Raw genomic sequence first — 27,528 nt, forward strand, 5'->3', positions numbered from 1 at the left:
TGCTTCATGGCATCTGTAGATATAGTACAATTTAAGTTCTTGCAGCATAGTATGCAGCCCTCTGCCTTCTGTGTGATTCTTTTCCTTATGCTAACACAATTTGTGGACATATAATTGTTTCAGCTTCTTGACGGAAGGAATTAATATAGGGTACACTATCAAACAACGGATGATCTGATGCTGCTGTTGAGATGACTAAGGTGTTTATTTGGTATCATTTTTTCTATTCGGATTCTGTAATGGTGAATGGAGCCCTTGACATGTACCATGTATTTCATACATTTGCATGGCCACTAATACTGATTATAATTTAAGTGGTTTGCCCACTGCAGCAGTTTTCGTAACAACTTCGGAATATTCAAAATAATTGCATTAGCTTCGGCAGGGTATAGCAATTGATAGGCCAACTTAATATATTTATATATTATCTTTGTTCTTTCCTGAGGATAGGGAATCTACTTACGTTCTCTAACTTCCTAAAAAACATGTTAGAATTTGAGACGCTCTTTCTCTTCATTTTTAGGTTTTTGTGTGGTATCCGTTTGATCTAATAGCCAAAATTCCTTATTATGTGGAAAGATATTATTATTATTTTAATCGAGGGAAAGCCCTCGCCCTCTACATCGAGTGATGTACAACCCTTCATTATGCAGTTCAGTTGATCATACGAGGATATTTATACATATTAGTGTTCAAATGATAAATCCAGTATTATGTTCCATTTGCATACTTCACACCACAGCTCATAAGTATTTTGTCGATCTTTTGAACATTCTCAGTAACTGTCTTCTTTCTTATGGATTTGCGACTGATTTATTAGTGATCTAAACGTCCTTATATTTTTTTACGGAGGGATTACATTATAATTCAAATCTCCATTGATAATTATACCTTCCATTTTTTTTCATCAATATTTATATTGTCTCGATACTCTTTCATCAAGATAGCGGGCGCGGCAAAGCGCGCCTTGACGTTCTAGTAGACACAGGAAATTAGGACACTGCTAGTTTACACACTGCAGCACAAACGTGATTAATAATACCGCAACTTAATATGGTAATAAAGAGTTTCAGCGTAAGTAGATAAAATTGAGCATGCTTCACCATGCAGCCCAATGTAATGCTTCTCAAAAGAAAGCAGTGTCTCCGCCTACTTAGCAATTAATCCTTCATCCTTCCACTCCCACAGTAGATCATCACTTCATCAGCAACACATGATCAGCGTTCTGTAGCACCCTTGGTTACTAATCATCTGCGTTTTCTGTCCCCTGTCAGCAAACTGCCTAGGATCTCTTACTTTTCTTTTATTCCTGTTCTTTTCCCTATTGGATTTGTCATCAGATAGTCCACCAAAAGGAATATGCCTTTGATGTTGTGTGATGAAGAGTAGTTTTTTTTTTTTTGAGAGGGATGCCCTCGGGCGCGTTTTATTAATCAAACGAGAGTCCAACAGGTCCGAAAGAATAAAGCTAGGAGGATCACCATCCCAATCCACCTCTACTTTAGAATCATAGGAAATCCTAGCTAAATTATGTGCCGCTCGATTAGCATCCCTTCGACAATGCGAGAACTTCACTGATCCAATATCCTGGGCTTTGAAAAAACAGTCCGCCAATATTGCCGTGTATGGGCTCCAGACTTCAATGGTTCCATGGCATGCTTCCATTAACTCAAGTGAATCAGATTCCAGGATAATATTAGCACAACCAAGGTCCTGCAGGAAAGCAAGACCTCTCTGTAATGCAATGGCTTCAGCGGCAGTGCTATTCAAAACATTTGAAAAAAGTGATGTACGACCAGCCATTGCTTCCCCATTAGAGTTGCGAATAATTGCTGCTGTAGGTCCAGAACCATCATCATACAGCATCTACATTCATCTTATACCCATAAGAATTTGTGCGTATCAGCAGTACCTGTGTGGGTGGGGGGGGGGGGGGGGCAAATGTACCACGCGCCCACACTTAAAAACTCTTTGAAACCCAAGTTGCTAGAGTTTGCTGCATTCGTTCTGTCTGACCGCAGGAGCACCTCCAGGATTACACTTCCCGACCGATCCGCCAATAAACTTTCCTTAATTATGTCCATCAACCCCAGAGAGATCCATACCTCCTTCGCCCTCCTTTTTTTTTGAAAAGGGGGAATTCTCCGGCCTCTGCATCAGAAAGATGCATACGACTATCTTATTAACCAAATAACACAGGGCACTTCTTCACCCTCCTACAAGTGAATAATAGATGCCTCGTATCCTCCGGTCCTTGCAAGCACACAGGGCACTGAGGAGGTACATTAATGTGACGATTTGTGAGCACTGAAAACCCCGGGATGATGCCATGCAGAGCTCTCCATGTGAAAGTCATCTATGAGATCAACATTTGAAGGAATCCTCAAAATCCTCTCTGCATCAATAGGGAAAAAGGGATTGTCTAATTAATTGCTCAAACCATCCTCCCGAGTGCGGATCAATTATATCCTCTACTTTATTCAGGAGCATATGACCCCTTGACGAAGAGTAGTTGGCTGAACAGAAGTTGGCAATTCTGTTAAACGAGTGACAGGAGCTGCAACACCATCACTGTTAGCAGTAGAGGAAACCGTAGAGTAGCTTCTGGGCGTGTCGGCGGTGCCCGTGGCGGGATCGCCGGTGTTACGCTTGGTGGCGACGACGTTCTTGACAAAGCGCTTGTTGGTCCCGTCGGTGCCGAGGTCAGGTGGTAGGCAGGTACGTGCCGCGGCGGTCATGCCAGATTGCGAGCTTTTTGTGCTTTTCGGCGACTGTGTCCCCGGCCGGAGCACGCATGCCGCGTTGCAAGCATGCGCGTCGCACTTTAGCGGCCGGCGTGCGTGACATACGCGCTGAATCAAATGCGCGCACGCTCGGTTAAGCAACTGTTTAGTTCTAATAAGTCACCTGATTTAGGTTTTGTTTGGTTTCAAATAAGGCCCTGTTTGGTTTCAATAAATCACCTGATTTATAAGTCAGGTGACTTAAAATCAGTGACTTATAAATCACGTCTGTTTGGTTGTCATCTGACTTATAAGTCATCTGAGCACACCGTCCCACCTTGTTTTTTAATGTAAAGATGATAGGACCCACGTAAAAGAGAGTGACTTATAAGTTTTAAGTTGGGGTGGAGCAACTTATGACTTATAAGTTGGGGTGACTTATAAGTTGGGTCCGTTTGGCAAAATAAGTCATTTTTTGTACTTTTCGACTTATAAGTTGGTGACTTATTTGAAACCAAACAAAGCCTAAGCCACCAATTTATAAGTCGAAAAGTGTAAAAAGTGTTTTATTTTGCCAAACAGACCTAACTTATAAGTTATCCCAACTTATAGTTCATAAGTTGCTCCACCCCAACTTAAAACTTATAAGTCACTCCTTTTTGCATGGGTCCCACCACCTTTACATAAGTCACCTGACTTATAAGTCAGGTGATTTAAAACCAGTGACTTATAAGTCATGCCTGTGTGGTTGTCACCTGACTTATAAGTCACCTGATCACATCTTTCCCCCTTGTTTTTTATGTAAATCTGGTAGGACCCACGCAAAAGGGGGTGACTTATAAGTTTTAAAGTTGGGGTAGAGCAACTTATGACTTATAAGTTGGGGTGACTTATAAATTGGGTCTGTTTGGCAAAATAAGTCACTTTTTTCGCTTTTCGACTTATAAGTTGGTGACTTATTTGAAACCAAATAGGCCCTAATAATCTATACTACTTATAAAAGAGCAAACATTATCTTTTCTAAGTGCACCCCACAAAACGTATATGAATACATTACCACCGCATGATTAGTCCCACTAAACTCAATATAACGGCTAGCCTTAACCTAATTTGTTCTCTGTGTGCACTTAGCAATTTACATTGACTGACCGTACTCCACCGCGGAGAAAAATATGAAAGTCCACGTCCGGTCAATTAGGAAACTATAATTACGGACACTCCTATTAAGAAACTAATCACGGACGCATCTAATTATTAGAAAACTAATCACAAACGCATCTTATTATTAGGAAACTAATCATGGCACATCCTATTATTAGAAAAATAATCACGCGCGCATCCTATTAGATAACTAATCATGAACGCATGTAATTATTAGGAAACTAATCGTGAGCGCATCCTATTGTCTCAGGAATCGCGATCGCGAGTCGCCTGCCGTCATTAGCCCACCACCCACGCGAGCCACAGTGGGAGACACGCGAGGAGAAGCTGCGGCTTCCTCCGAGCACACACACATGTCGTCGCCGCTTTCGTCTTCTGCATGGAGGCCATGTCACTTTTCTACTGACTGCAAAGACTTCGTCCACGTCCTGGCATGCTCTCCGGTAACCACCGGCATCCGCGTCGACTTCAGCTCCGTCCACAATACCCATGCTGACAACCACCCACCGCCGACACCCTTCAAGTGGGGGCAACACTGAGTATCCCGGACCAGTATAAGCGGGCCAAAAAATCGAGTGGGGGGCGCCCCGGTGCATGGAGGGCGCCGCCGCAAAGCTGGACGACTGATTCACATGCGTCGACAACGCCGCCCAGCTGGTGAGAGGACACGGTCGCCGCGGCCGCTCGCAGGCCTGAACGACGGAGACGCTCGCCTTCACGCGAACGCGCCGCACGCACACACTAATCAGGTAAGCACCGAGTGTTGTTTTTTACTGTCATCGCTACCTCGCCGGTGGTGACACATCTAGAAGTACAGGAACTAGAGATGAGGCAATGAGAAATAGAGGCGCGCTGGAGCATACACAGTTGGGTTTTAGGCAACCAATGCCTTCTTTCTTTCTTTATGTTTTCATTGATTTTCGCGTACCTGCAACAGACATTCCTATTTTTTTAAGTACTGGCTACCGGTTATTACATGGCCAACTCATGACTACATAGTGAAACTCACATACAAATTCGCTGAACCAAGACCTTACTTGCAGTCATGAATTACGTGAAAAAAACCCAGAAGTTTGTATAAGTTTTAGTGAAAAAAAATAAAGTTCACATAAGTTTTACTAAAAAAACCTGAAGTTTGCATAAGTGTATTTGTTTGTCCAACAGATACATGGCAATTGTAACTTTACATGATGAAATCTCTACTATTAAAGGAGAGTCGAACGTCGTGATGGTTCGACCTCTCCTGATGGTTCGACCTCGTTCCCGCACCGAGGAAATCGCTCGTACGATCCTACCTTCCTCCCTCGCTGTGGCAGTCTCGTAAGAAATCACACCCGTCGAAACGCACAACGCGTCAACATGGTTCGACCCCTTTCCCACACCACGATCCATCCACGTAACAACTCAAATAAAATACGAGCCGGTTGGAACCCACGAACCCAACGCACGGCTCCACTCTCCAGACAACTGTTCGCTCCTCCCCATCCCGCAACTCTTTCACTCCATCGGCACGCGCTTGCCGCCGCCGCGCCACCTCCACCTTCGATTCTCCCTCGCCCCATCCCACCCTCTCCCCCTCCCTACACCCGCTGTTTCTCCTCCGTGAAGTGTGGCCCAGCCACCGCTCGCGGCTCGCCACCTCTCCCTCCGCTGCGGCCGCCGGGACTACGCTCCCGTGCGCACCGCGCAATGCAAGTCCACCGGGTCGGGGGGGTTCAAGGAGGAGCTGTGCAGGCTACTGGGGCTTCTCCTCGGGGATTTGCGGCGGTGGGCGAAGGACCACCCGGATCTCCCTGCGCTGGTGGAGGTGGTAATGGACCTCGGCCACACCCCACTCCCCCGCTTCCCTTTAGGCGACTTCCTCCTATCCCACCGCCTCCCTCATAATCCCTCGGCACCGACATGATCGCGTATTGGGTCGTTGTTCTCTACAAACATGAGCAGTTCTCGGTGCACCCATGCGGCGCTGCCGACCGCAGCCTTCAACGCCTCCAGTGGACGTTGCCGCCCTCAGCTCAGGGGAGAGCGGTCGCATCCCACCGCCACATCGGCTCCGGGCGAAAGCCACGCCGCCGGATCCCCCCACGCACCATCGCCTGCAGGTCGTCGTCCGTCAGGGGCCTTCATGCTTCCACTGCTCCACTTGTTGCACGGACGCATCTGCTCAGGTTAGCACCTGCGTTGTGTCAGGCTTGAATAAGGGTCTGCAAGATCCTCGGGGTGGAGGTCTTCGTTTCGAATTGCAAGGCGCGATCCGGTAAGGATTCTGATGTCTATCATCTTCAATCTATTGGAGACAACACTTATTATGCCCAAAATTTTACTGTAAAACTGATGATTAACTCCACCTTTTAGGTTTAATACAAGGCATTTGTGTGGTCCAGGATTGTATCACAGGAGAACTATACATAGTAGTCTCATAGTTTTTGTTTTGTAAGATTTTGTGAGCCATTTTAGCTATTTAGAGCCATCACATCTCTGTCCATTAATTTTGTTCTGCTCAGATGTGAAACTGTGTTACGATAACCATGATTGAGTCAGTCGATTAGGTCGTGTGTGTCATGCACATAGGTCGGTTAGACTCCAAATTTGTTAGCTAGGTGCATGCATCGGATGGATATGGTTGCATGTGGTTGAGATATTTTAGGAGGTGGGCGTCCGTGTGTGTGCATGGATAGAGTTTGTTAGACTCCACACTCCAGGGTAGTTAGCTATGTGTGCGTTCAGGCTGCGGGGTAGCCGGTGAGTCTAGCTATTTAAGCCATGTAATCCAGTCCATTGTAGAAAAGGGGGTATTGTGCCCGGTTAAGATAAAAAGAAAGGTCGTGCGTGCTGCCGTTGCGCCGTTCGTCGGCGTGACGCCGTTCGTGCGGCGAGGCATACGTCGTCCGAAAATCTATGTCTAGCACTTCTTTTTCTATCTCCGTTCGAGCGAGAGAGACAGAGAGAGGTTCGTCCGGCGTTCGTGCCGCCGGAGGCTAGTCGGCGTTCGTCGCCGGACCAGGTTTGTCCCAACAAACTGCACATATTTAAAAATGTATCCAACATGAGACTCTCGATATTGAGACCACCATGTGTTGTTACTTATTCTTTATGGACATGTACTAAATTTCTATTTTTTACATATATGGGTAGCATATGTTCAGTGGAATGGATATGTGTGCCAATTTGCATATTTTTAAATTTCTGTTATCTTCAACTTTGGAACATACATGGTCGCTCGAATAGATATTAAGGAAGATATAGCAGAGAAGGAGCTGGCATCTTCATGCCCTTCCAACTGGAGGTTAGTTCTTTACATCTTTCTCCATTATCCCTCAATCGTTCAAGTTCTCAGTCATTGTAGCGTACTTGCTGGCTTCAAGCTGCAATTTCATGGTGGTAGACATTGAATGAATATGGCCTGAATGTAGATTTTAAATTGTACGGACTGATTTAGAGTATGTTGACCCCTCGTGTTCTGAAGCCTTTTGTTGTATGGTTCCATTTTGAAAGAATTGAAGCAAATGTTCCATGGAGTGAAATACACTTTCATCCTCAAACAACAGGTGTCGTCATTAAGTTTCTTATTCACCAATTGAAACATGTGTCAGTACTCAGTAATAGCACAACTAAAGTTGTTGAACACATTATTATAAAATGATAGGCTAGATTATGGTTTGTATGCATTCTACAAGGATTATTTCCCGTGGAATTACAAATTAGTTATCTATTTTTAAGGATACTATTTGTGAAATTTTATCTAGCCAGCTCTTTTTGTTAGGAAATGGAAGCGAGACTGTTGTATTTTCCCCTTGTAAACCAGCGATATGGGAGGACACCATTATTACAAATTTGAAGTCTGACTGCGTGTTATTGGCAAGACATCTACGTGGATGATATCGACAAGCTCGATGGCCACAATGAACCAGCTGTTGTCGACTACATGGAGCACATCTATAAGTACTACAAGGCAGCACTGGTAACTACAATCTTCCTCTTCAGCATGTCTGTTGAAGCGACACACAACTGTACTTACAGTCTTAAGATGAAATACAAGCACATAGCCTACATCACTTAATTACTGTGCAATGGAATTTATGCTGATACAAGACAATATTTCTGTCATACCTCACTAATCTGAACTAAAGACTAACTAATTCAGAAATGAAGTAGACATGTTTCAAGTCCTTTTCAAGTCAAAGCGTTTAGTTTAGGTTGATGTACAGTAACAAGAGTAGCATTGAGTAGCACACTTTTGCTTTCTAAAACTAGGGATACACATGCTCAGATTCTCATGCAACCATCCAGTACCATTTAGATGTTCTTGGCTCTTTCTGTAGACTTCAATACTTCACCGTGGATGTGTTTAGTTTCTTGGTTTCCTTTTCTCCTTTTCGCTGAATCTACCCAATTATCCTATGGCTAGAATTGTTTTTAGAATTTAATTCTTCTATTTTTTTTCCATGTGTTGATCCAAGGTTTTCTCATGAAACCATTTGATTCATTTCTTGCGCCTTCCATTTTTTGTGTTTTCCTTAACCATCAGTTCATTTGATTCTGTATGAATGATCTCAATTGCCTGATAAACTTTTGAAGTTCGGGAGTTATCAAGGCAATGTTATTTTTCTGTATAATGACTTTCTTTTACAATTGATTTTGTAAACACAGATTTCTTACCGAAAGATATTCTTCATATGCCCACTAACTAAAACGAGCTTAGTCACTTTTGACATTTTTTTATTCCGTAAAGAATACATAGTGTATTTCTTTCTTTCCTGCTATCTCAGAGGAAGAAGAAAATCTCTGAATTATGTACGTGTTTGAGCTATGAGGGACGCCTGTTATATCATTTATTCTCTTACATGACATCTTAGCAGCTTAGCTTCTTGAAGTTATATTTGTAAAAAGTTTCATTTCGTGTAGGACATTCAAGAGAGTTGTTTTCTGCAGCCAGAAAAAGAAACAATTCCAGTGAGATACTTGTATAATTCATTTGATGGCTCTTCTTTTCCTCAGGCTATTCTTTTCCTCAGGTTCTTATTGACCTCTTCTTTGCATGAGCTTCTGAACACACATCTGAAGCTTCTAAGAAGCAAATTCCATACTCTAGCAGTGACTTGCTCTCCGGTGTTTTGGTGGGAGAAAATTTCCACAAGCCAAGTTGTGCTATAGGACATAGGTAAACCTGCTTATCTCATTTAACTTATGTTCTTGTGAACTATCATAATATCCTCCTGATGCTTCATGTTATGTTTACAAATACCACTTTATGACAATGTGAAGATATACTGCGCCAAGGAGCTAAAAAAGGCTCTGGTCTAACTTGTGCAGCAAATTCAAGACTGTTCGCATGAGCTGAGTCAGAGCAAGAAACAAAGCAGTTCTTCTGTGAACTAAGGGAGCATTTGACATGTATCATGTATGTCTACACACACGTTTAGATGGAATGTACTTATGTTCTAGGGCAATATTATTTGTGCCTTATTTGATATCAAAGAAATCATTGGCATGTTTGTATGCTTCATTTATTATGTTTAAGCCATATTTACTAAACTTTTTCTAGAGTCATTCCCATAGCACTGACAATGGATTCTAGAAGTTATGGAGTTAATGTTATTCATAAGCTATTTTTTCATTTAACTTGATTCAGAACTTCAGTTATGATACTGAGACTCCAAGCACAAAATATAATTGAGACAATTAAGATTCATGCTTCTGTGTCCCGATATTTGTAATAAATAATAACGCTAGCTGCTCTTCTATACCCTCTTTTTCTAATTGGTTATATTATCGATTTCTCATACAACTAAAAACCTATTTTATTACTTGTGCGATGTTTTCACGGGCCCATTCACTATACAACTTCAAACCTATGTAAAGCATCACATGTGTTTCCAATAGTAGTCTATTTATTAGTTCTGTGATGTTTTTACGGGCCCATTTCTCTATACATCTTCAAATCTATGTAAAGCATCACATGTGATTTCAATAGTAATCTACTCCCTCCGTCCCACAATATAGGACGTTTTTACAAGTTATGTTAGTTTGCAAATCGTCTTATATTATGAGACAGAGAGAGTATTTCTTTAGTAGTGTGATGTTTTCACGGGTTGAACCACATTAAGCCATCGAAGGTTTGTCTCATGTTTAGTACAAGGTAAAACAAGTGGCGAAGTTGTTGTCACATAGGAATGAAAATCATGTGCAATCAAGTTGGACACCTATTTCTGATTTAGAACAACTGTCTAATGTGTGTTTATACGTCTTTTTTATCATCCCGTTGCAACGCACGGGCATTCAACTAGTTGTTTGTAAGTAGGGAATAAGAGATTGTGTATTTTATAGGGAAAATTCAAATTTATGAATAAATTGTCTTGTATTAAGTTTAGTATAATATGTTAATCCAAATAGACGTGTTGCACGTATACACTTATTAATTTAAATAGATGTGCAAGTATATAAGGCGCTGGGTTGGTCAGCCAACCGGTGCGTGCATACCCGGGTCAGCGGGCGGGCTGGATCCATGGACGCACGACGGCTGAGCAGGCGAGGGTTAGGTCGGAGAGCGACCGCTTCGTGGCTCGTTATCGTCAAAACGGACCGACATGCCCGCGCATTGTACGTCACGTACGCCGGATCTCCTGGTTAGACTTTTTTTCCGGCATTGTAGCCCTGAAGTACGAAAAAAGCTCTTTAGCAGATTTTTCAGTCTAAAGAAAGTGATTATTAGTACAAATTTTCTAATTTAGGGGACGGGGTGCTGCCAGCTAACACCATGGTTAGTTTTTTTTTCGACGGGACACCATGGTTAGTTAACAACATCTTCAATAGATGATGAAAACTGCCGATGTGCTAAAAAGAATCAAATGTATGGACTTATTAGGACAAAAGTGCGGTTTCAACAGATATCCTATCTGTAAATGGTCTGGAAATCCTTTGCTCCAGAGAATGTACTTAGGACAAAATCATCTGTCGCTGCGCTCCTACCAAGCAAAGGTGTCCAAATTGAACATTGTGTAAGGAGGAGCCGCCATCCCCGCCCTGCGGCCGTCTCTACAGCGGCAATGATGTGGTGTCATAGTCCCCGCCTCGTCAATAGTCCGGGAGCAGGTGCGCTGGGTTGCTATGAAGAAGGAGGAGGCGCACACCCGACGACCGCCAACGCACACAACCGCCATGCCAACCACCTCGGTGATGGCGACGACTCATCGTCAACATTAACGACGGCCTCCAAGGCTGGGCACTGGGAGCGGCGTGCAACGCGATGTGCCGCGTGTCTTTTGCGAGGTCGCTTGTCCCGCCACCTTGGCCCATCAACAAGTCAAGACCACCAAACGGACCTCTGCTCACCGTCAGTGCCGGATAAACAACCAACTCCTCAAAGTGGGGATGGTCGAGTCCAAGTGCTTGGCCTCAAACCTCACTTAGTTTAGATCAAAAGTGAAGGAACACCAACTAAAAAATATGAAGTTCAGTAAAAACAAATAAAAAGAAGTGAAGGAGCGAATCAGCCTTTGGTTGGATGGTTAGAGCATCACTAGCAGACCCCGTATAATGCCGACCCATGTGTATACAGTTCGCAAAAAAATAGCTTTACGGGTCGGCGCGGGCGGCGGCAGAGTTAAACCCTGCAAAGCGATACGGGTCCGTTTTGCGGGGTCTGTTCGGCCGCAGCCCGCGTCGACCCGCAAATCAGTAATTTGCATTTCAATTTCAGACATGAAAACACATTTCTTTGTTTTTTATTTTCTTCAACGAGATTGGATACATAGTAATTCACCAAGGGGTTGTTTGGTTTCCAGCCACAGTTTGCCAAGTCAAAATTTGGCAGCCACACTTTAATTGGCATGTGTTTGGTTTTTGCCACACTTTGGCTTGCCACACTTTATTGCCCCTATGGCCCATTTGTCATAGAGATAATTTTTTTGCCAACTTTTGCCAAAGTTTGGCGTCCAATTTCACAGCCACACTTGTGTGGCTTGCCATACTTGTGTGGCTAGCCACACTTTGGCTTGGCCACACTAGTATCCAACCAAACAGACCCCAAATCTTTGATAGAATAGTAAGACTAAAGAAAATAAGAACCACACTTATGCATTTTAGAAGATATTCAACTTCCATAACTGCTCCCACTAGTTGGGCCAATATCTTCTCCATACCTTTGTTGTTGATATGCGGATTGTTGATCTTGCATTCTACATTCTCCTTCTTTGATTCTAAAAAAGTAGACGTTGTTTCCCCTCTAATTTCTTCTCTAATTGCACATGCAGTCACATCTGTAACCTCAATTCTACTAAGGAATGCACGAACATCTATTAAGTTTCTTTCTATCAACAAATCAATATATTCTCCTTCCCAAAACCAAAATGAGTATCCGTCTTCCTACATACATGACGATGTCCATAAGCCATCGAAATTGAACCGAATAGGGTGACAAAGCCGAAGGAAAACAACAACATACCCTGTTGTTTTCGCATTTGAAGAATCCCCATCCGGGGTGCTTGGGCGTGCTAGAAGTTAGCCGCAGCACTGTCCGCGTGCAGTCGTCACACTATATGAGCGGCATCGGCGAGCCGTTGCGCGAGCGCCGAGCCCGGCGGCCGGCCGACCGAATCCTTGCCAGAAACCGATGATGGCGGCTACAAGACGAACCAGTACCTGCATGCAACGCTGGGGCTTTGCCGGGGCTGCACGGGGTGCTTCACGACCAATCCATGGCTCCACTTGTGGTCGGAAAACGGCAAATCCGGTCGCGGCGACGAATAGCCGCCAATCTGCTCGTTGCCGGCCCGCCGACGCAGGAGGAAGTGGCGGAGGGCAAGCTTGGGCGTCTGCTAGATATGCTCTTAGGAGAACGGTGGTATTCCCAGCCCACCAGGGTTTAAGTCCCGTTGCTTGTGTTATTCTTCATTTATTTAAGGATTTTCGGCAATGTGCGAACAGTGAGGGTTTTTGCCTTTAGTCGGCAGCGTCGCCGATCTCCCACGTCTCCTGTGGCCTTAGGGCCATGGGTGCGCGGTGGATCCTGACCCTTACCGGCGGGAGGGCTCCGTTTTCAAGTGTTTCTTCAAGTTTCGTTAGGGTTTGTATCTTGCTCGAGAAGACAAGACGGCGGCGGCTTCTTGAAGATGGAATAAGGTTTTCCCCGCCTAGCCCCCGTCTCAATGGTATGTCTAGCATCGTTGGAGGGCGTGTGGAAGTGTGTCTCCGGCGGATCTCGCGAGATTTGGTCGGTGGTTGTCTTTGGTGGATTCGCTCGGATCTGGTCTTTATTCGTCTTTATTCATGTGTCTTCAGGTTGGATTCTTCCGGTCTAAAATTCTCTTCAGCGGCGGCGGTTGCTGTTCTGGGGTGTTGGTCCTATGTGACCTTAGCACGACGACTTCCCTACTGTCTACTACAACAAGTTGTGCCCAGCTCCGGCAAAGGAGGGACGGTGACGGCGGCGCGGCTTCGGCTCGCTTCAGTGCTTGTAGTCGTCGCTAGGTGGTCTATGAATCTGGATGTAATTTTTATTATTTCAAGTGTTTGTTGTACTCCATCCGGTCCTTTTTTCTTTGCGTCTAAAGTCCAGCCCGCATACCAAGGAGAGGAGCACTTAGCAAAAAATGGACTGTTTTGCCCCTGGATTCATCCAGGAGACCCTGGTTGCATGCGAGATTGGCTCAGACTTTGCATGCATGTCGGCTCTTTCTCCCCTGTCCATCTCTCTGCACGCATGCGCCTCTCCCTCTCCCTCTCTCTCTCCTGTTTCTGCATGCGCCTCTCTCTGCCTTGGGAAGATGCGAAGCACATGGGAAAGAGAGATGTGATTACGCACGCATGCGGTGGAAAGGGATGGAGGGCACGGTTGGAAAGAACAGCGAAAAAATGCCAATGCGCAGAGCATTGCATGAAAAACGAAATTTTCTTAGACGCAGGTAAAAAAAGACTGGAGGGAGTAATATCGTGATTGAAGATGGATAGATCGACAGTTCTAAAAAAAAAGTGCTACAAGCATTGCACGTCTGAGTCTTGTGTCAATATCAAAATATAGGGTGGGGCCCAGCCATCGAATGCGTGCTATTTCTGCGCGACGCCAAACCGAGCCGGAAGGTTTCCACTTCTGGTTCTGGATAACCAGTACAGTACGAGCACGCGCCGCTTAGCCGCGAAGGAACGGAAGGAAGCAAGTCTCAGTGGCTGCCGAGTCGTCGTCCCCTTCCCCCCTCCCCTCCTCTTTCTCCCTCCTTGCTTGCCCCACCGCAACGGCAAAGCCAAAGCCAGCCCACCAAAGCACTCGAGAGAGCCCACCCTCCCCCCTCCCCTCCCCAGCGCCACCCAGCAACCGCCTCCCCGGAGAAAGCGAAACCCAACAGCAATACCCCCCCCTCCCCTCCCCGATTCCGCCGCCGCCGCGAATCCGGCCGCCTCCCCTCCCAAAACCCTAGCCAGCCCCGCCCCAGTCCCAATCAACCGAGCCGCACGCCCCATTGCTCCGCTCCAGGTAAAAATCCCCGCGACTCCCCGTCGATTCTGCTCCGCTGCGCTCCCTCGGGCCCCGGGCCGGGGCGGCCGTGCTGTCCGTTTTTTATTTGGGGGCGGAATCTTGGCTAGGTTTCGGTGCTCTGAGGTTTGCCGATGGATAGGTCCCGGATGATACGATACGGCAGTAGTGTCTGTTTTTTGCGGATTATATTATGTATGCATATACATACTGCTGCCGTTCTCTATCGGCGGCTGCCGCTGTTATAGGGCTGGGGATAACTAGGATTTCTTTTTCGGTCTTGTTGTCTGGCAGTCTGCTGGTTGATTCCCTGCGGTGCCGGATCCACGGCCCCCTCGCTGCAAATAAAAACTCGGATCTTCCTCTGTTTCTGGTACCAGGTTTGACCTTGTCCCGCCCCAAGATCGCATCTACAGTGGGAAGAACATCATCGCCAGAGATTAAATTAACCCAGGTCGCTGTCCGGCAGCGCTGTTGGTCAACAGCTCCGTTGGTCACTGTCTCATCGGAGACAAGGCTGCTGCTGGCCAGGCCTCCCCCCGCTTGCTAGCGGCGTGGGGTTTATAGGCGTGCCGGTGCGATGGCAACAGCCACAATGGCGACGGCTGCCGGCGCCGCTGCGCTGCTCTACTACACGCTGAACCGCCGGCTTCACACGGAGAAGCTGGACAGGGAAGGGGACTCGGACGGCGAGAGTGGCAGGGATGCGGCGGCGGGCGGCGCGCTGGAGTCCCATAGCATGAGCCGGGTGTCGCGGAGGGACGTGCGCGCTCCCGCCACGTGGCTGGAGACCATCTCGACCCTGTCGGAGACGCTGCGCTTCACGTACTCTGAGACCCTTGGGAAGTGGCCCATCGGGGACCTCGCTTTCGGAATCAGCTTCCTCCTCAAGAGACAGGTTGGTCGCTCTCGCTCATACTTTGCTGTTGATGTGATCTGTTGCTCTTTCTTAACTATGATACTTAAATGTTGGAAGCCGATAGGGAGTGTTTTAAATCATAAACATCGCTGGAGGTCTTTCCATCTGGTTAAATTTAGTGTTGGGTTGCCATGTAGGAATTGAAACAATCTTGAAAACATAGGCATCACACTCCTTAATATCTATCATCTGTTCTTACCGCTTCTTTTCTTATTTTATCAAAAGTAGTTGTCTTAGTCTTACCATATAGTTGTTCTGATGACCTAAACAGCTCTCAGATTCATTTACATAATCGTTTATCAATATTTGATTGTCTACAATATATCTCATGAAACTGCATGAACGACCTTCATTATTTCTAGTACATACAAACTGTATAAGGTACTCCCTCTGTCCCATAATTTAAGATGTTTTTACAGCCAATATACCCCTATATTGACTGTAATAACATCTTATATTATGGACGGAGGGAGTATCTGTTAAGTGAACCATTCATTTAGATTATCACACTTACCATTTCACTCTATGTATGTAACTCACCCCTTTTTTTCAATAGATTACTCTGCCTACAATGCTATCTATGCTAAAGTTGGGCAGGTTCTGCACTTCTTAACAGATAAACTCATAGGCCAGAATCATAGGACAAATACTTTGAACTGTTAATGACTTGAACAAAGTTCCTGACAGATGAGTTGTGGCATGTGTGTTTCAGGGGAACTTATCTGTTGCAAGCATATATGCTGGAGATGATAGTGTGGAGCTCAAAGGAGCTTCGGTAGTTACGGACTTGAGGTATCTTTTGAATTTGTTGACACTGTGTTGGCATTTTTCCAAAAAGCCATTCCCGTTATTTTTGGAAGCTACTGGCTACTCCATGGAGGATGTTCTTATGCAAGAACCTAAAGCAGGGGTAAATGAAATTTATACAGTATCATTTTTATATTTCGTAATCCTGTAGTTATTCACAAGAACTGTTCACTGTTGACTGATTCAGGATTTTTGTTGGGATACTTGCAGATTTTGAAGCCAGCTTTCACCATTTTACTTGATAGAGACAGACAATGTATACTTCTACTAATTAGAGGCACCCACAGTATAAGGGATACCCTGACAGCTGCTACGGGTGCTGTGGTTCCGTTCCACCATACAATAGTCAAAGAAGGTGGTGTTAGTGATCTAGTTTTAGGGTATGCACATTTTGGGATGGTTGCAGCGGCTAGATGGATTGCAAAGCTCGCAACTCCTTGTCTCACAGAAGCATTACATTTGTATCCAGATTATAAAATAAAGGTACGGCACAAGTGTACAGTGTTTTTATCTTGTACCTTCTTTTCCTTGTATCCTTTGCTAGTAGTGTTGTGTTGTTTTATATGGTTCTTGGAGCATTTTAATTGATTGTGTCTCTGGTAAATATTTATTAGGTTGTTGGACATTCACTTGGAGGTGGTACAGCAGCTCTCTTGACATACGTCCTGAGGGAACAGCAGGAGTTTGCCTCCGCTACTTGCGTGTCATTTGCTCCAGGTTCGCATGTTATGATGTTTTTCTGTCTGAAGATCAGATCATGTGCATCCTTTTTTGTTTCATTGGTCGAGCATTTTGTTGGTCAAGCATAACTTCGGGTTCTCCAATGTACTTGTAATCTTGTACTATTAGGTCCTTTTTTAGTCTATCGGTTAGGTCATGGATTAAATGAGCATCGAAATATTTTGTGGCAACAAAAATACCCAATGCACCATCTTCTAAGTATCTGTGGTACCACTCCTCGACCTTTTAGATGGAAATATGATGTTGACAAAATTAATTTGTTGATCATAAAATAGGAACTGCCATAATTTCAAGCTATCCTAAAAATGGTACTGTCAGACTAGTATCTCAGGTAAATGGTACTGTCAGACTAGTATCCCAGGTACACCGTATTTGTCTGAGAATTGAGTTCTCCCCCAGCTTATGTACGGACCATAGCTTAAATAAGTGATGCTCTCCCAGAAATACTCTCTCCTAGATCTCAGGCCTCTCCGATATAAATACCTGATGCAGACTTGGATATTCAGATCTAAGAACATCGCTTATTTTTCTCCTTATTCCTAACAAAAAGTCGACCACTTCTCCAGTCCTTTCACAAGATTGGATTTCTTGTCCTCAGAATATAGTTGTGATTTAGCCCTTGTGGGATGTTCCATTTTGCAGCTGCTTGTATGACATGGGAGCTGGCTGAGTCAGGAGTACATTTTATCACTACAGTCATCAATGGTGCTGATTTGGTGCCAACATTTTCGGCGGCGGCAGTAGATGATCTTCGTTCAGAGGTACCCTTTTATTTACCCTTCCTTGTTAGTAATGCCATAATGTACACTAGTGTCAAAAAACGTCTTACATTATGGGACGGAGGGAGTACGTATTAACTTATTTGCACCAGTAAGATCTTTATAACTGGTAGCGGGTTTATCTGTGGAAACAAGGACACATGAGCACATGATAACAGTGCAGCTGATGATAGTGTAAAAAATTAGCAATATATAGTATGATTACTTTATATTATAGGTTCTTGTATTGAAATTAAGTTTCATGTGCAACAGGTGACGGCATCTGCCTGGCTGAATGATCTCCGTCACCAAATCGAGCAAACCAGAATCCTGAGCACTTTCTATCGATCTGCATCTGCCTTGGGATCACGACTTCCTTCTATAGCAAATGCTAAAGCTAGAGTAGCTGGTGCTGGTGCCATCCTAAGACCTGTATCTAATGGAACACAGGTTTTGTACCTTTCATCTTTAATTTGACCCCCTTAACACAGCTTTGATTGTTATTCATAAATCCATTGGCATTATCCATGACTAGCAATGTTGGCAATGTGTGTTCAGGTTGTAATGAGGAGAGCTCGCAGTGTAGCACAAGCAGCATGGACAAGACCGGGGCTACAACTATCCTCATGGGCTTGTATTGGGCCAAGGCGGCGGAATACTACCTCAATTGTCACATCAGAAGAAATAACAACTTCCACTACCAACGGTGGCTCTGAATCCAGTTCACTATTGACTGAGACCATGATGGAAACCACAGAGATAGTTACATCTGAAACCACGCAGTATGCTGCATCAGAAGAGGTCCAGAGCACCATCTCGGCATCCGATGCTGTTGGTACCTTGGATGACAAGGTAGACAGTGACGGTGAAGACATCATCGATCATCACGTGGATGAGGACAGGATCACCGAAGTAGAGCTGTGGCAACAACTCGAAAACGAGCTGTACCGGAAAAGGGAAGGGGAGAACGACATAGTGGAAGAGATGACTGAAAGTAACATTGCCGAGGAAGTTGGCGGCAGAGCTCAAGATGTCCTCAGTGAACCCAATGAGAAGGAGGTCCACAGATTCTACCCACCCGGGAAAATCATGCACGTAATAACATCCACAAGAGAAGCAGCCATAGACGACGACGAGACCAGCGAACATGAGGATGAAGAGCCAGACCTTCACCAAGTTGATGCTGCCGGGGAGTCGGAGACAAGCATAGGGATCTTCTTGACGCCAAGATCTCTGTATGGCAAGCTGAGGCTGTCGAAGATGATGATCAACGATCATTACATGCCGATGTACAGAAGAAACATCGAGCAGTTGGTTGCGGAGCTTGAGAAGGACCTGGCTCTGTAGGTGGTAGCCCTGACAACAATACAATACAGCTTGCTGGTCCAAACCAGATACTCACAGTTAGCTTCAACTGTTGTAAAAGCTGATGGCATACATAGGGTGTTAGTTCCATAAAGTGTACCTAACATTACTGGAACTATATAACAACGCTTGTCACAACTTTTCTCAGATATGATATCTGGCACAACTCTTCTCACAGGTTCTCACGTTCTCCTTTGAGAGAGGAAATCTTTCACTGAGATACACAAGGCATTAGTTGCAAAATATTCTCATGTTTTCCTCTTATTAGAGGAAATCTTTTAGGCATTGTTCGGTTCCATGACAAATGAGAGGGATTGACAGGGATTAAATCTCATCTAGTTCAAATTTCCCCCAAATCCCCTCCATTCCACTCCAATCCACTTGGGGAGTGGCTTAACCGAACAAGGCCTCACTGAGAAGCAGCAGTGTTTGATTACTGTAAGCAAAAATTCTAGTCACATTCCTACTGTGAAAGTTTGATTCGCAGCTTCTTTTAAGAGAGGATATCTTCCATTGAGAAGCAGCACTGCAGTGTTTGATTACTGTATCAGCAAAAATTCTAGTCATATTCCTACTGTGGAATTTTGGGAGGAAGTCAACATGTAAAACAGAGAAGTAGTCACTCATAGTTTCATCTTCTTTGATGTTCCTGTCGTTCCTTCCTTGCTGATGACAGGGCCAGCCTTTCTAGGAATGCCGCGAGGCTGGCTCTCTGCCCTAGAAGAACTGGTTGCGCGATCCCTTCCCTTCTGGCTCATGAATTCTCTGAATGATGGTATCTTGGGAAGGTCCATGGTACCGATCGCGCCATCTCTCCTCGCTTCTTCGTCTATTGTTTTCTCAGGTGGTGACATCCAGGAAGGCTCCATGTTTTCAGTTGAAGCCATGGTCTTTGCAAACTCATCAGAAAGCTCGGTTTTCGCGAGCTCTTGGCTTACTGTAGCTTCTGCTGGCTTTTCAGCTTTGCCCAAAGCATCAGAAATGATGCAAGGAGAGCTGGTGGCTGCACCAGCTTCTGTAGTCTGGTTGGTAAGGGCTTCAAGTCGGCCGTGGATTTGGTCAGAAGTTGAAGACGACAGCCACCGAACCGTGGCAGCTATCTGGGAGTTGTAGAACGTCTTTCCCACTTTCTGATACTTCTTGAAGCACTCGGTTTCAAGGTGTGTAGCAGAAGCCTCTTCAGCAAACCTGAAAGTGTGCACGATGTAATGAGTGGTGGAAAAAAAAGATGCGTAAAAATTAGACATGTTTATAGTTCAACAAAATCATGACAGAGCGGGCAGACTTACCGCAGATCCCCAAGACGGAGCTTTGCTTGTCCAAGCGCACCCGACAATCTTTTCCTGCTTGCATCTCTTAGAGTCTGAGATATGCTCTTCTTGTCAACAAGGTTGCCACCCTATTACATCACCAGTTGAAGTTTCAGATTAGCTATTATACTTTTGTAAATCAAAAATTTCTATAGGAATGAAACCAAGACTTGCTGCACAGAGAACACCATATAACTTTTGATCAAGCACAACTTCTATAAAGAGGAAACAGTTCTATCAAATTCAAATCCTCAAACATTTACGAAGTATCACAGAAACGCGGCATCTAAATCACCTGCGGTTTAGTTTGACCACTGGCTTGATTGTAAGCATTTTCAGCACGCTCCAAGGCATCAAGTCTTGCTTCAAACCCTCCTTTTGATGGAAGCTTTGAAATGGCGATATTGCTCACTGCCTCTTCCTCATCTGCGATTCATTATTCCCAGCAGATGTTACTGCACTCCACTACATGCAAGTATGACTTTGCGTAGTCTTACAAACACAGAGAGGAAAGGAAAATGATTGTTCATTCTACCATCAGAATCTGATATATCTTCGTCTGATATGCTTACGTCATCTTCACGGTTCCAAAATTCCGTGTCAAAGTGTTTTGGGTCAACTGATGAGCTGTCACACGAATGAGAAGTTTTACTAGACCAATATGGCGCAAGTTAATACAAAAGCACAGAATATGTACAATTCATATCTCATAAGCAAAACTGTGGAAAAGAAACAAAGACTTGCTGCACAGTGAACACCACATACCTTTTGAAGACTGGAGATATCTTGTTAAAGCGACAGTTGGGCACACGCCCAAGGTCCTCCAAACGCGAGGACACTTGATTTGGGTGCTTGCAAGCATCGCACGTGCGTTGGCATAAAGTTGGTTGTACCTATGCAGTTCAAATATTAACATGCAATAACACAAAGCAGAAAACAGTAACATGTTTGGAGTCAATGCCATACCTTTTCTCCAAAACTCTCAATAATCTTTTTTCGTCGGCAGCTAGAACTCTCACAATAATCAACTATCTGTGTCAGGAGAGGGAAATATAATAGAATGAAATATACTGCATGTTCTACTATACCAATGCATTGCGATGTTTGGTAATTACCTGACTAAAGTCGGCTAGGGTCTTCTCTGAAAGCTCAGTTGAAGAAGAAGATGGTTGTTGTTTTCTACTGCTGCTGTTTCTCAAAATAAACTCCTGTTAAACCAGAGAAGCCTCAGTTTTGCCTTTCAAAAAAGATGGAAAATCATCTGTGTATAATGTACGCTTATTACCATTCTCCTTCGGTCCTCTAACCCATAATACAAAACACTCCTGGAAGGCTGTTGGTCACGACCAGCACGTCCGGACTCCTGGTAGAAAGATTCCATTGACTTAGGCAAGTTGAAATGGCACACAATGCGGACATCTTGTCTATCAATACCCTGAAAAGATGAATAGAGCCAATATATAAACAAAGCACCTCTGCAGAAAGCGTCATGAAACACAATGCAATTAGAGTATTACATACCATTCTGTGGAGCAGCATACACATTAAAATACGGACAAGGCCCGTATCGAAAAATGCAGTACACAAGAAAACAGAGAGTATTAGTCTAATATTGGTGTAGCAAAAATAAAGTATATACTACAAGTTGGAAGGTATGTAGGTAACTAAGTCAGACGAAGCTGTACTCTACAACTCGTGGACATGGAATCAGGTTGTAAGATAGAAACGATGTTTAGAAAGATGCAGAAAGAAGCTATATACCCAAATGCTACAGTTGCAACAACAACTTGAGTCCTTGATGAAAGCCAGTCATCAAGAACGGTAGTTCGCACTTTACTATTCAGGCCAGCATGATAAGCTGACAAGGAGCAAAAATAAAATCATAAGTATATCTGCACAACAGTCTTAATAGGGGCTTGGGCTTATCATTTTTTTTTCCTTCAGATTAACGTACCAGCAGAAGAGATGCCCTGCTGTGCCAAATGCATAGTCAGATCATCACAGGCAGCACGTTCAAGGCAATATATGATTGAGCAAACATTTCCGCTGGACTTCAGTAAATTCGATATATCAGAATAAACGTCATCAAGAAGATCCTTGTAACGAACTGCAAGATAAGTTCATGATTCACAGTCAACACGCCATAGAGTAGAATGTAGGGGCAAAAAAATTAGGTACACCGGATTTTAGCAGTAAATGAACAACAAGAGCCATACGTTCTGGCCTCTGGTAACACAGAAACTAAAGAACATAAATAGTCCTGAAGCAACTCAATCACAATTTCAAGCAAAGGGCAAAAGAAAGACCTTGGGAAGTGAAAAGGCAAAGAACAGTGGAGATTCCTGGGAAAACAGAGGCCCTAGTCTTTAAATTGATCAAGGAAGTCGAGAATAATACCTTCATAGAAGATATTAGGTCGATTAAAGGAAGCTTTAAGAATGACTGGGTTTTGCAAGGACAATGATGATATCACATCTTTCTGGACTCTGGTGCAAAAATAATGAAACCCGGACAAATGAGACCAGACTAAATATAATGATCAAAAGAGAAAACACATTAGGTGAACTGAACTAAGGGTAAGGTGTTACTTTGGGACAGCAGTCGCAGTCAAAGCCAATATCGGGATATCTGGGAACTGCTTCCTCAATGATGAAATTTTGCGGTAGCTAGGTCTGCATTTCATTGAAGCACATCAGATTAGCTATTCCATGAAAAGGAGGAATGCTGCAACTCATTTTACCAATGAAACTATGAAAACTGAGAACTGCCAATGGAGTAAAGGCAATATTCAGACCAAACACTGAAACCAATGCGTACCTGAAATCATGGCCCCAAGTTGAAATACAATGAGCCTGTGGAGAGGGAGAAAATTGGCAAATAAGCACCAGGTGTTCTTTACAAGTGACCGAAGAACAACAGGATGTTACCAAAAGAGCAAAGGTGTTACTTAGTTTAGACCTCATCAATAGCAACAAGACCAAGAAGACCCCTGTTGTGGAGCTTTGTTAATTTTGCCTTGAAGCCAGATGTTGCAACTAACTCAGGAGTGACATACAACAATTTTAAAGAAGGATTGCCAGAATCGAGATCTTCATGTATCTGAAGAAAGAACATACATGTTTAATAAAACTTAAAAGTCAAAAGGAAGTAGATCCTAGACACCATGATCTAGTTCATGAATTCCAATTCTCAGGGAATTAATACGACATGACATAATTTTGTGCACCAACTTGGCTACCGTATGAATATACAGAGTCAAAATGTCAATTGGGACAGCTAAAAGGAACTCCATAAACAATGCAATAACCGAGCATGTCTCACGAGAGAATTACGTTGCAGTGTGTAATTGAAGACCCTTACCTTGTTTTTGTTAGCAGTTGTTTGTGTGGAAGAGAGAAATTCAGCTGGAATTCCTTTACTTTTCAAGCTGCTAACCTGATTCTCCTGTAAATTCAATATGCAGACCAAATGATGTTCAAAGCTATCCCAAGATTTAAGGATAATAACAGAGGAAAGGTAGAAGGGGGATAGTAAAACTTACCATTAGCGCTGATCAGCAGATTTTACATACAAGAAATCAAGAACAGTTAGTATAAATCAAAATGTATGTACACACATCCTTTCAAGTAGTAGATTTTCTGAAGGTTTGGAAACATGACGGATCAGTTCACCTATCAAGGGCGAGATAACAAGAACAACGCCTGTCTTCACTAGAGCAGGGATCTGGTAGCACATTGACTTGCCACCTCCAGTTGGCATCAAACAGAAGCAATCCCTTCCTGCAAATTTGTTGTTTGACAGATTAAACAAAGTAAATATCTGAAGTACTAATCTCATCGGTATTCAGGGGGTTAAACATGAATCTGGAAACAGGGGCAGAGTGAGGACCTGAAAGAACAGCCTCTATGGCCTCAAGCTGCCTTCCTCGAAACTCCGAGTACCCAAAATACTGCTTCAAGACGCTCTCCAGCTCCTTCGGAGATTTCGTTCCATGCCTTAAGCCTGCCGAACCGCCCTTTAGGGGAAGCGCCTTCTTCATTTTCAGCTGTACCACCCAAAGCATCAGACTATTAGAGGGTTCCTAAGTGTGGCTTGATCATTTGGAGCAATGCAACTATTGCAGCACACAATGTTTAAACGTTTAAACACCCTTTGGTATAACACAAATGATGATTTAGATAGTCATGGCAAATTCCTCCCATTGTACTACATCAAACCCAGGGTTCGTTCTTCCGATTGACTGAAAAGTAGATCAGGCGAAACTAAGGGCGGCAGCACCCTTCCCTGGCCCTCCTAATCAACCAGCCCGCGGTGCGCCATTGCCGACCCAATCGAGATACCAATGAAATCGGAACCGATATGAACGGGGAAGGAACCACTGAGCGACGCAGACAGTTGCGCAAGTGCGACCGGAAGGGGGGGTTCTAGGGCTCGGGGACTGGGGGCGGAGGAGATGGCGGGGCGGGAGCTGTACCTGCGGTTGGAGCGGAGGCGAGGGGGCGGCGCCGGCGCGGGAAGCGAGCGGCGGCGTGGCGTCGTCCCACCTGACGACCTCTGTGCCTGGGGCTGGGGGCACAGAGCGACAGGCCGCAGACGGCTTGCGGAGCACACTTCTCTCCCCTGCGTCTGCACGCCGTCCCCACCTTGAGCAAATGGAACGCAACGACGTTCACTGAAAGGGTTGGCATTTCTTTCTTTTTTTTTTGCAAGAAAAACTTCCAATCTATTCATCTTCAATTATGGTAGTACAACGAATACTAGAAATAATAAAAATTACATCCAGATCTGTAGACCACCTAGCGACGACTACAAGCACTGAAGCGAGCCGAAGGCGCGCCGCTGCCATCGCCCCTCCCTTATCGGAGCCGGACAAACCTTGTTGTAGTAAACAGTCGGGAAGTCGTCGTGCTAAGGTCCCATAGAACCAACGCACCAGAACAACAACCGCCGCAGATGAAGAGTGTAGATTAAAAGGATCCAACCTGAAGACATACGAACGAAGATGAACGACAAACAGATCCAAGCAAATCCACCAACAACAGATCAGCCGGAGACACAACTCCACACGCCCACCGATGATGCTGAACACATCACCGGAACGGGGGCTAGGCGGGGAGACCTTTATTCCATCTTCAGGGAGCCGCCGTCGTCTCGCCTTCCTGAGCAGGACGCAAACCCTAACAAAGATCGAAAAAAGATCTAAAAACGGAGCCCTCCCACCAGCAAGGGGCGAGATCCACTCCGCCTCCATGGCTCTAAGGCCACCGAAGACGGGATGGACCGGCACCGGCGCCGGCGGGAGGCAGAGTACCCTAACTTTTTGGAGGGGCGGCTGGCTAGGTCAAAGGAGCGCGTGAGATCTGACATTTCCTTTTTTTCATGGTAATACATGTGCTATTTTTACAAATAAAGCAGCTACGCGTCTGCCGGGTGATATTTCGAAAACATATGCCGCCTTAGTAGCTGTAGGATCGTGAGCAAGCCAACCGTCTGATCTTTTTTTATTGAGCGTGCATCAACCTTTGCAACAAAGCTTGTGTTGCGCTCCTGCCAAACGTTTTTTTTTCTTCTGAAAAAGGCCTGTGTTTCAAAAACAAGATTTCTGTTATAGAAAAGAAAACCTTTGCTCTTGCCCCGTTGCAACAAACGTAGCATTGTGCGCTCGTTCCCTTGGCAACAAGAGGCCTGTTGCACAAACAAAAAAATCCCCCTCGCACCAATGTCATCAAATATCTGACGGGCATTTTAACTTTTTCAGTATTGATTATGTTGTAGAATTTTCTGCAACAAAGAGCATTTTGCAGAAATGTTTGTAGATTTTTTTGCAATAGAGTTTGTTATATAATATTTTCCGCAACAAAGATCGTGTTGCGGAAACATCTATAGAATTTTATTTACAATAGAGTTTGTTATAGAAATATTTTCTCCAACAAAGATCATAGGTGATGCTGATACTATTGTAAAAATATTTGTAACAGAAATTGTGTTGCGGAAAACATTTGTAACATATGTCATGTTGCAGAAATATTTTTGGGCTTCGCTTTGTTGCAAAACTAGACCAGTCGTAAACGATTACAACACCGCATTTGTTTCTGGAACATAGCCTCTGTTTCGAAAGCGTGTTCGATAAAGGACGACATGCAAGCCTTCATTTGGACGCGTGTCATGTAGCGGAGGTGGCAGACGCTGCCACTACGATCCGCCGGATGACGGTAAGCTTTTCCCATATTTTTATGGGGCGTGCTATGCATCGGTCGGTGATTTTTTTCTTTTAAGATCCACCGCCTCGCAAGCTGTCCGATCTAGGTTACTCAACGTACAATCCCTCTTTACAACAAGAGTATTGTTTCAGAAACAACGATGACTATTGCAACAAGAGCTTTGTTTCAGAAACACATCGATGACTATTGCAAGTTTTGGTTTCAGAAACATTGATGGCGTTGCAAACCATCTCTGCCGTATCATCTCTCTTTGCAACAGGAGTTTTGTTTCAGAAACACCTTTGACTATTTGCAACAAAAGTTTTGTTTCCGAACATGTCGGGCAGGACTGGGACGGATCTAGCAGGGAGGGCTCCACCGACACAGATGACACCGACGAAGAAGCCGTGCACTGTGCTACGCTGGAACGACGACTAGGCCGCGTGGAGCTCAAGCACAGTCGGCGCCGTCGGGCGGCCGGCTGCCTGGCTGACAACAAGTGAGGTGGTGCAGAAAAAGAGAAGGTATGGAAGTGGGCGGAGAAGGCCTGCCTTGCCGGTGGATGACGGCTGCTGGAGCGGGCCGGCGGCGAGCACGGGCGCACGCATGATGTGGATGAGCATCTCCTTTCAGGTGCTTCTTCGGGATGAAAGGGTCGAGCGAGATGGGGATAAGATACGAGGTAGAGGTGTGCTGTTGTGAAAGACATGGTGGTGGGGTCCACAAGGGACTCGTGGTGCAAAACTGATGAGGCGGACGTGCGTGTGAATATTGGCCGGCTGATGAGAAGCATTTCCAAAATATGAGAAAAGCTTACCTTCAGTCAACCGATCGGACGCGAGCGTCCGCCGGCTCCATGTCCGTTTGATCGACTGTTGATCAGATGAACGAGGGCAACCCGCTCCGCCCACATTTTCTACAACTAGGCTCTTGTTGTGTTCCCTGGATCGCAACAAGTGATCAATTGCAAACCTGGACCTACTCCCCCATCGCTCTTTCTTTCTTCCTTTCCTTCTCTCTTTCTCATCTCCCTTCTCCCTCTCGGACAAACCGCCTCTCAAAGCCGCCATGGCCAC

At 44.8% G+C, this 27,528-nt stretch overlaps 2 protein-coding genes across 4 annotated transcripts; one reads left to right on the forward strand and one right to left on the reverse strand.

The window, feature by feature from the left end:
* The first annotated feature begins 14,104 nt into the window (after nt 1-14,104).
* Nucleotides 14,105-19,119, forward strand: LOC125514953 (uncharacterized). Of its 3 annotated transcripts, XM_048680334.2 has the most exons (9): nt 14,105-14,352; nt 14,647-14,732; nt 14,822-15,250; nt 15,984-16,181; nt 16,289-16,561; nt 16,693-16,795; nt 17,462-17,580; nt 17,851-18,027; nt 18,136-19,119. In XM_048680334.2, the coding sequence occupies exons 3-9, from the start codon at nt 14,933-14,935 to the stop codon at nt 18,922-18,924; spliced, it is 1,977 nt and encodes a 658-aa protein (XP_048536291.1). In that variant the 5' UTR covers nt 14,105-14,352; nt 14,647-14,732; nt 14,822-14,932; the 3' UTR covers nt 18,925-19,119. The 3 variants fall into 3 exon arrangements, with proteins under 3 accessions (XP_048536291.1, XP_048536290.1, XP_048536288.1); XM_048680333.2 differs by having other exon boundaries at nt 14,647-15,250; XM_048680331.2 differs by lacking the exon at nt 14,647-14,732 and having other exon boundaries at nt 14,733-15,250.
* Nucleotides 19,120-19,430: 311 nt separating this feature from the next.
* On the reverse strand, nt 19,431-24,898 carry RECQL3 (DEAD/DEAH box RNA helicase family protein). Its single transcript, XM_048680330.2, has 20 exons — nt 24,727-24,898; nt 24,141-24,297; nt 23,924-24,031; nt 23,794-23,801; nt 23,613-23,696; nt 23,211-23,351; nt 23,070-23,104; nt 22,841-22,924; nt 22,650-22,738; nt 22,207-22,359; nt 22,014-22,110; nt 21,774-21,777; nt 21,538-21,687; nt 21,368-21,460; nt 21,219-21,284; nt 21,018-21,145; nt 20,788-20,879; nt 20,548-20,678; nt 20,232-20,341; nt 19,431-20,130 (listed from the first exon to the last, which is right to left on the reverse strand). The coding sequence occupies exons 2-20, from the start codon at nt 24,289-24,291 to the stop codon at nt 19,566-19,568; spliced, it is 2,289 nt and encodes a 762-aa protein (XP_048536287.1). The 5' UTR covers nt 24,292-24,297; nt 24,727-24,898; the 3' UTR covers nt 19,431-19,565.
* Nucleotides 24,899-27,528: the final 2,630 nt, after the last annotated feature.

The sequence above is a fragment of the Triticum urartu genome, chromosome 6A, assembly GCF_056163025.1.
Source record: "Triticum urartu cultivar PI428250 chromosome 6A, HENAU_Tu73, whole genome shotgun sequence".
Classification (NCBI taxonomy): Eukaryota; Viridiplantae; Streptophyta; class Magnoliopsida; order Poales; family Poaceae; genus Triticum; species Triticum urartu.

Coding starts and splice junctions, on each gene's coding strand:
- LOC125514953 (XM_048680333.2), top strand. CDS start 14,933: ATGGCAACAGCCACAATGGCGACGGCTGCCGGCGCCGCTGCGCTGCTC. Junction 16,562..16,692: donor ATCCAGATTATAAAATAAAG/GTACGGCACAAG, acceptor AATATTTATTAG/GTTGTTGGACATTCACTTGG. Junction 16,796..17,461: donor TTGCGTGTCATTTGCTCCAG/GTTCGCATGTTA, acceptor TCCATTTTGCAG/CTGCTTGTATGACATGGGAG.
- RECQL3 (XM_048680330.2), bottom strand. CDS start 24,291: ATGAAGAAGGCGCTTCCCCTAAAGGGCGGTTCGGCAGGCTTAAGGCAT. Junction 23,105..23,210: donor GTCTTGTTGCTATTGATGAG/GTCTAAACTAAG, acceptor CCCTCTCCACAG/GCTCATTGTATTTCAACTTG. Junction 22,360..22,649: donor ACCTAATATCTTCTATGAAG/GTATTATTCTCG, acceptor CTTATCTTGCAG/TTCGTTACAAGGATCTTCTT.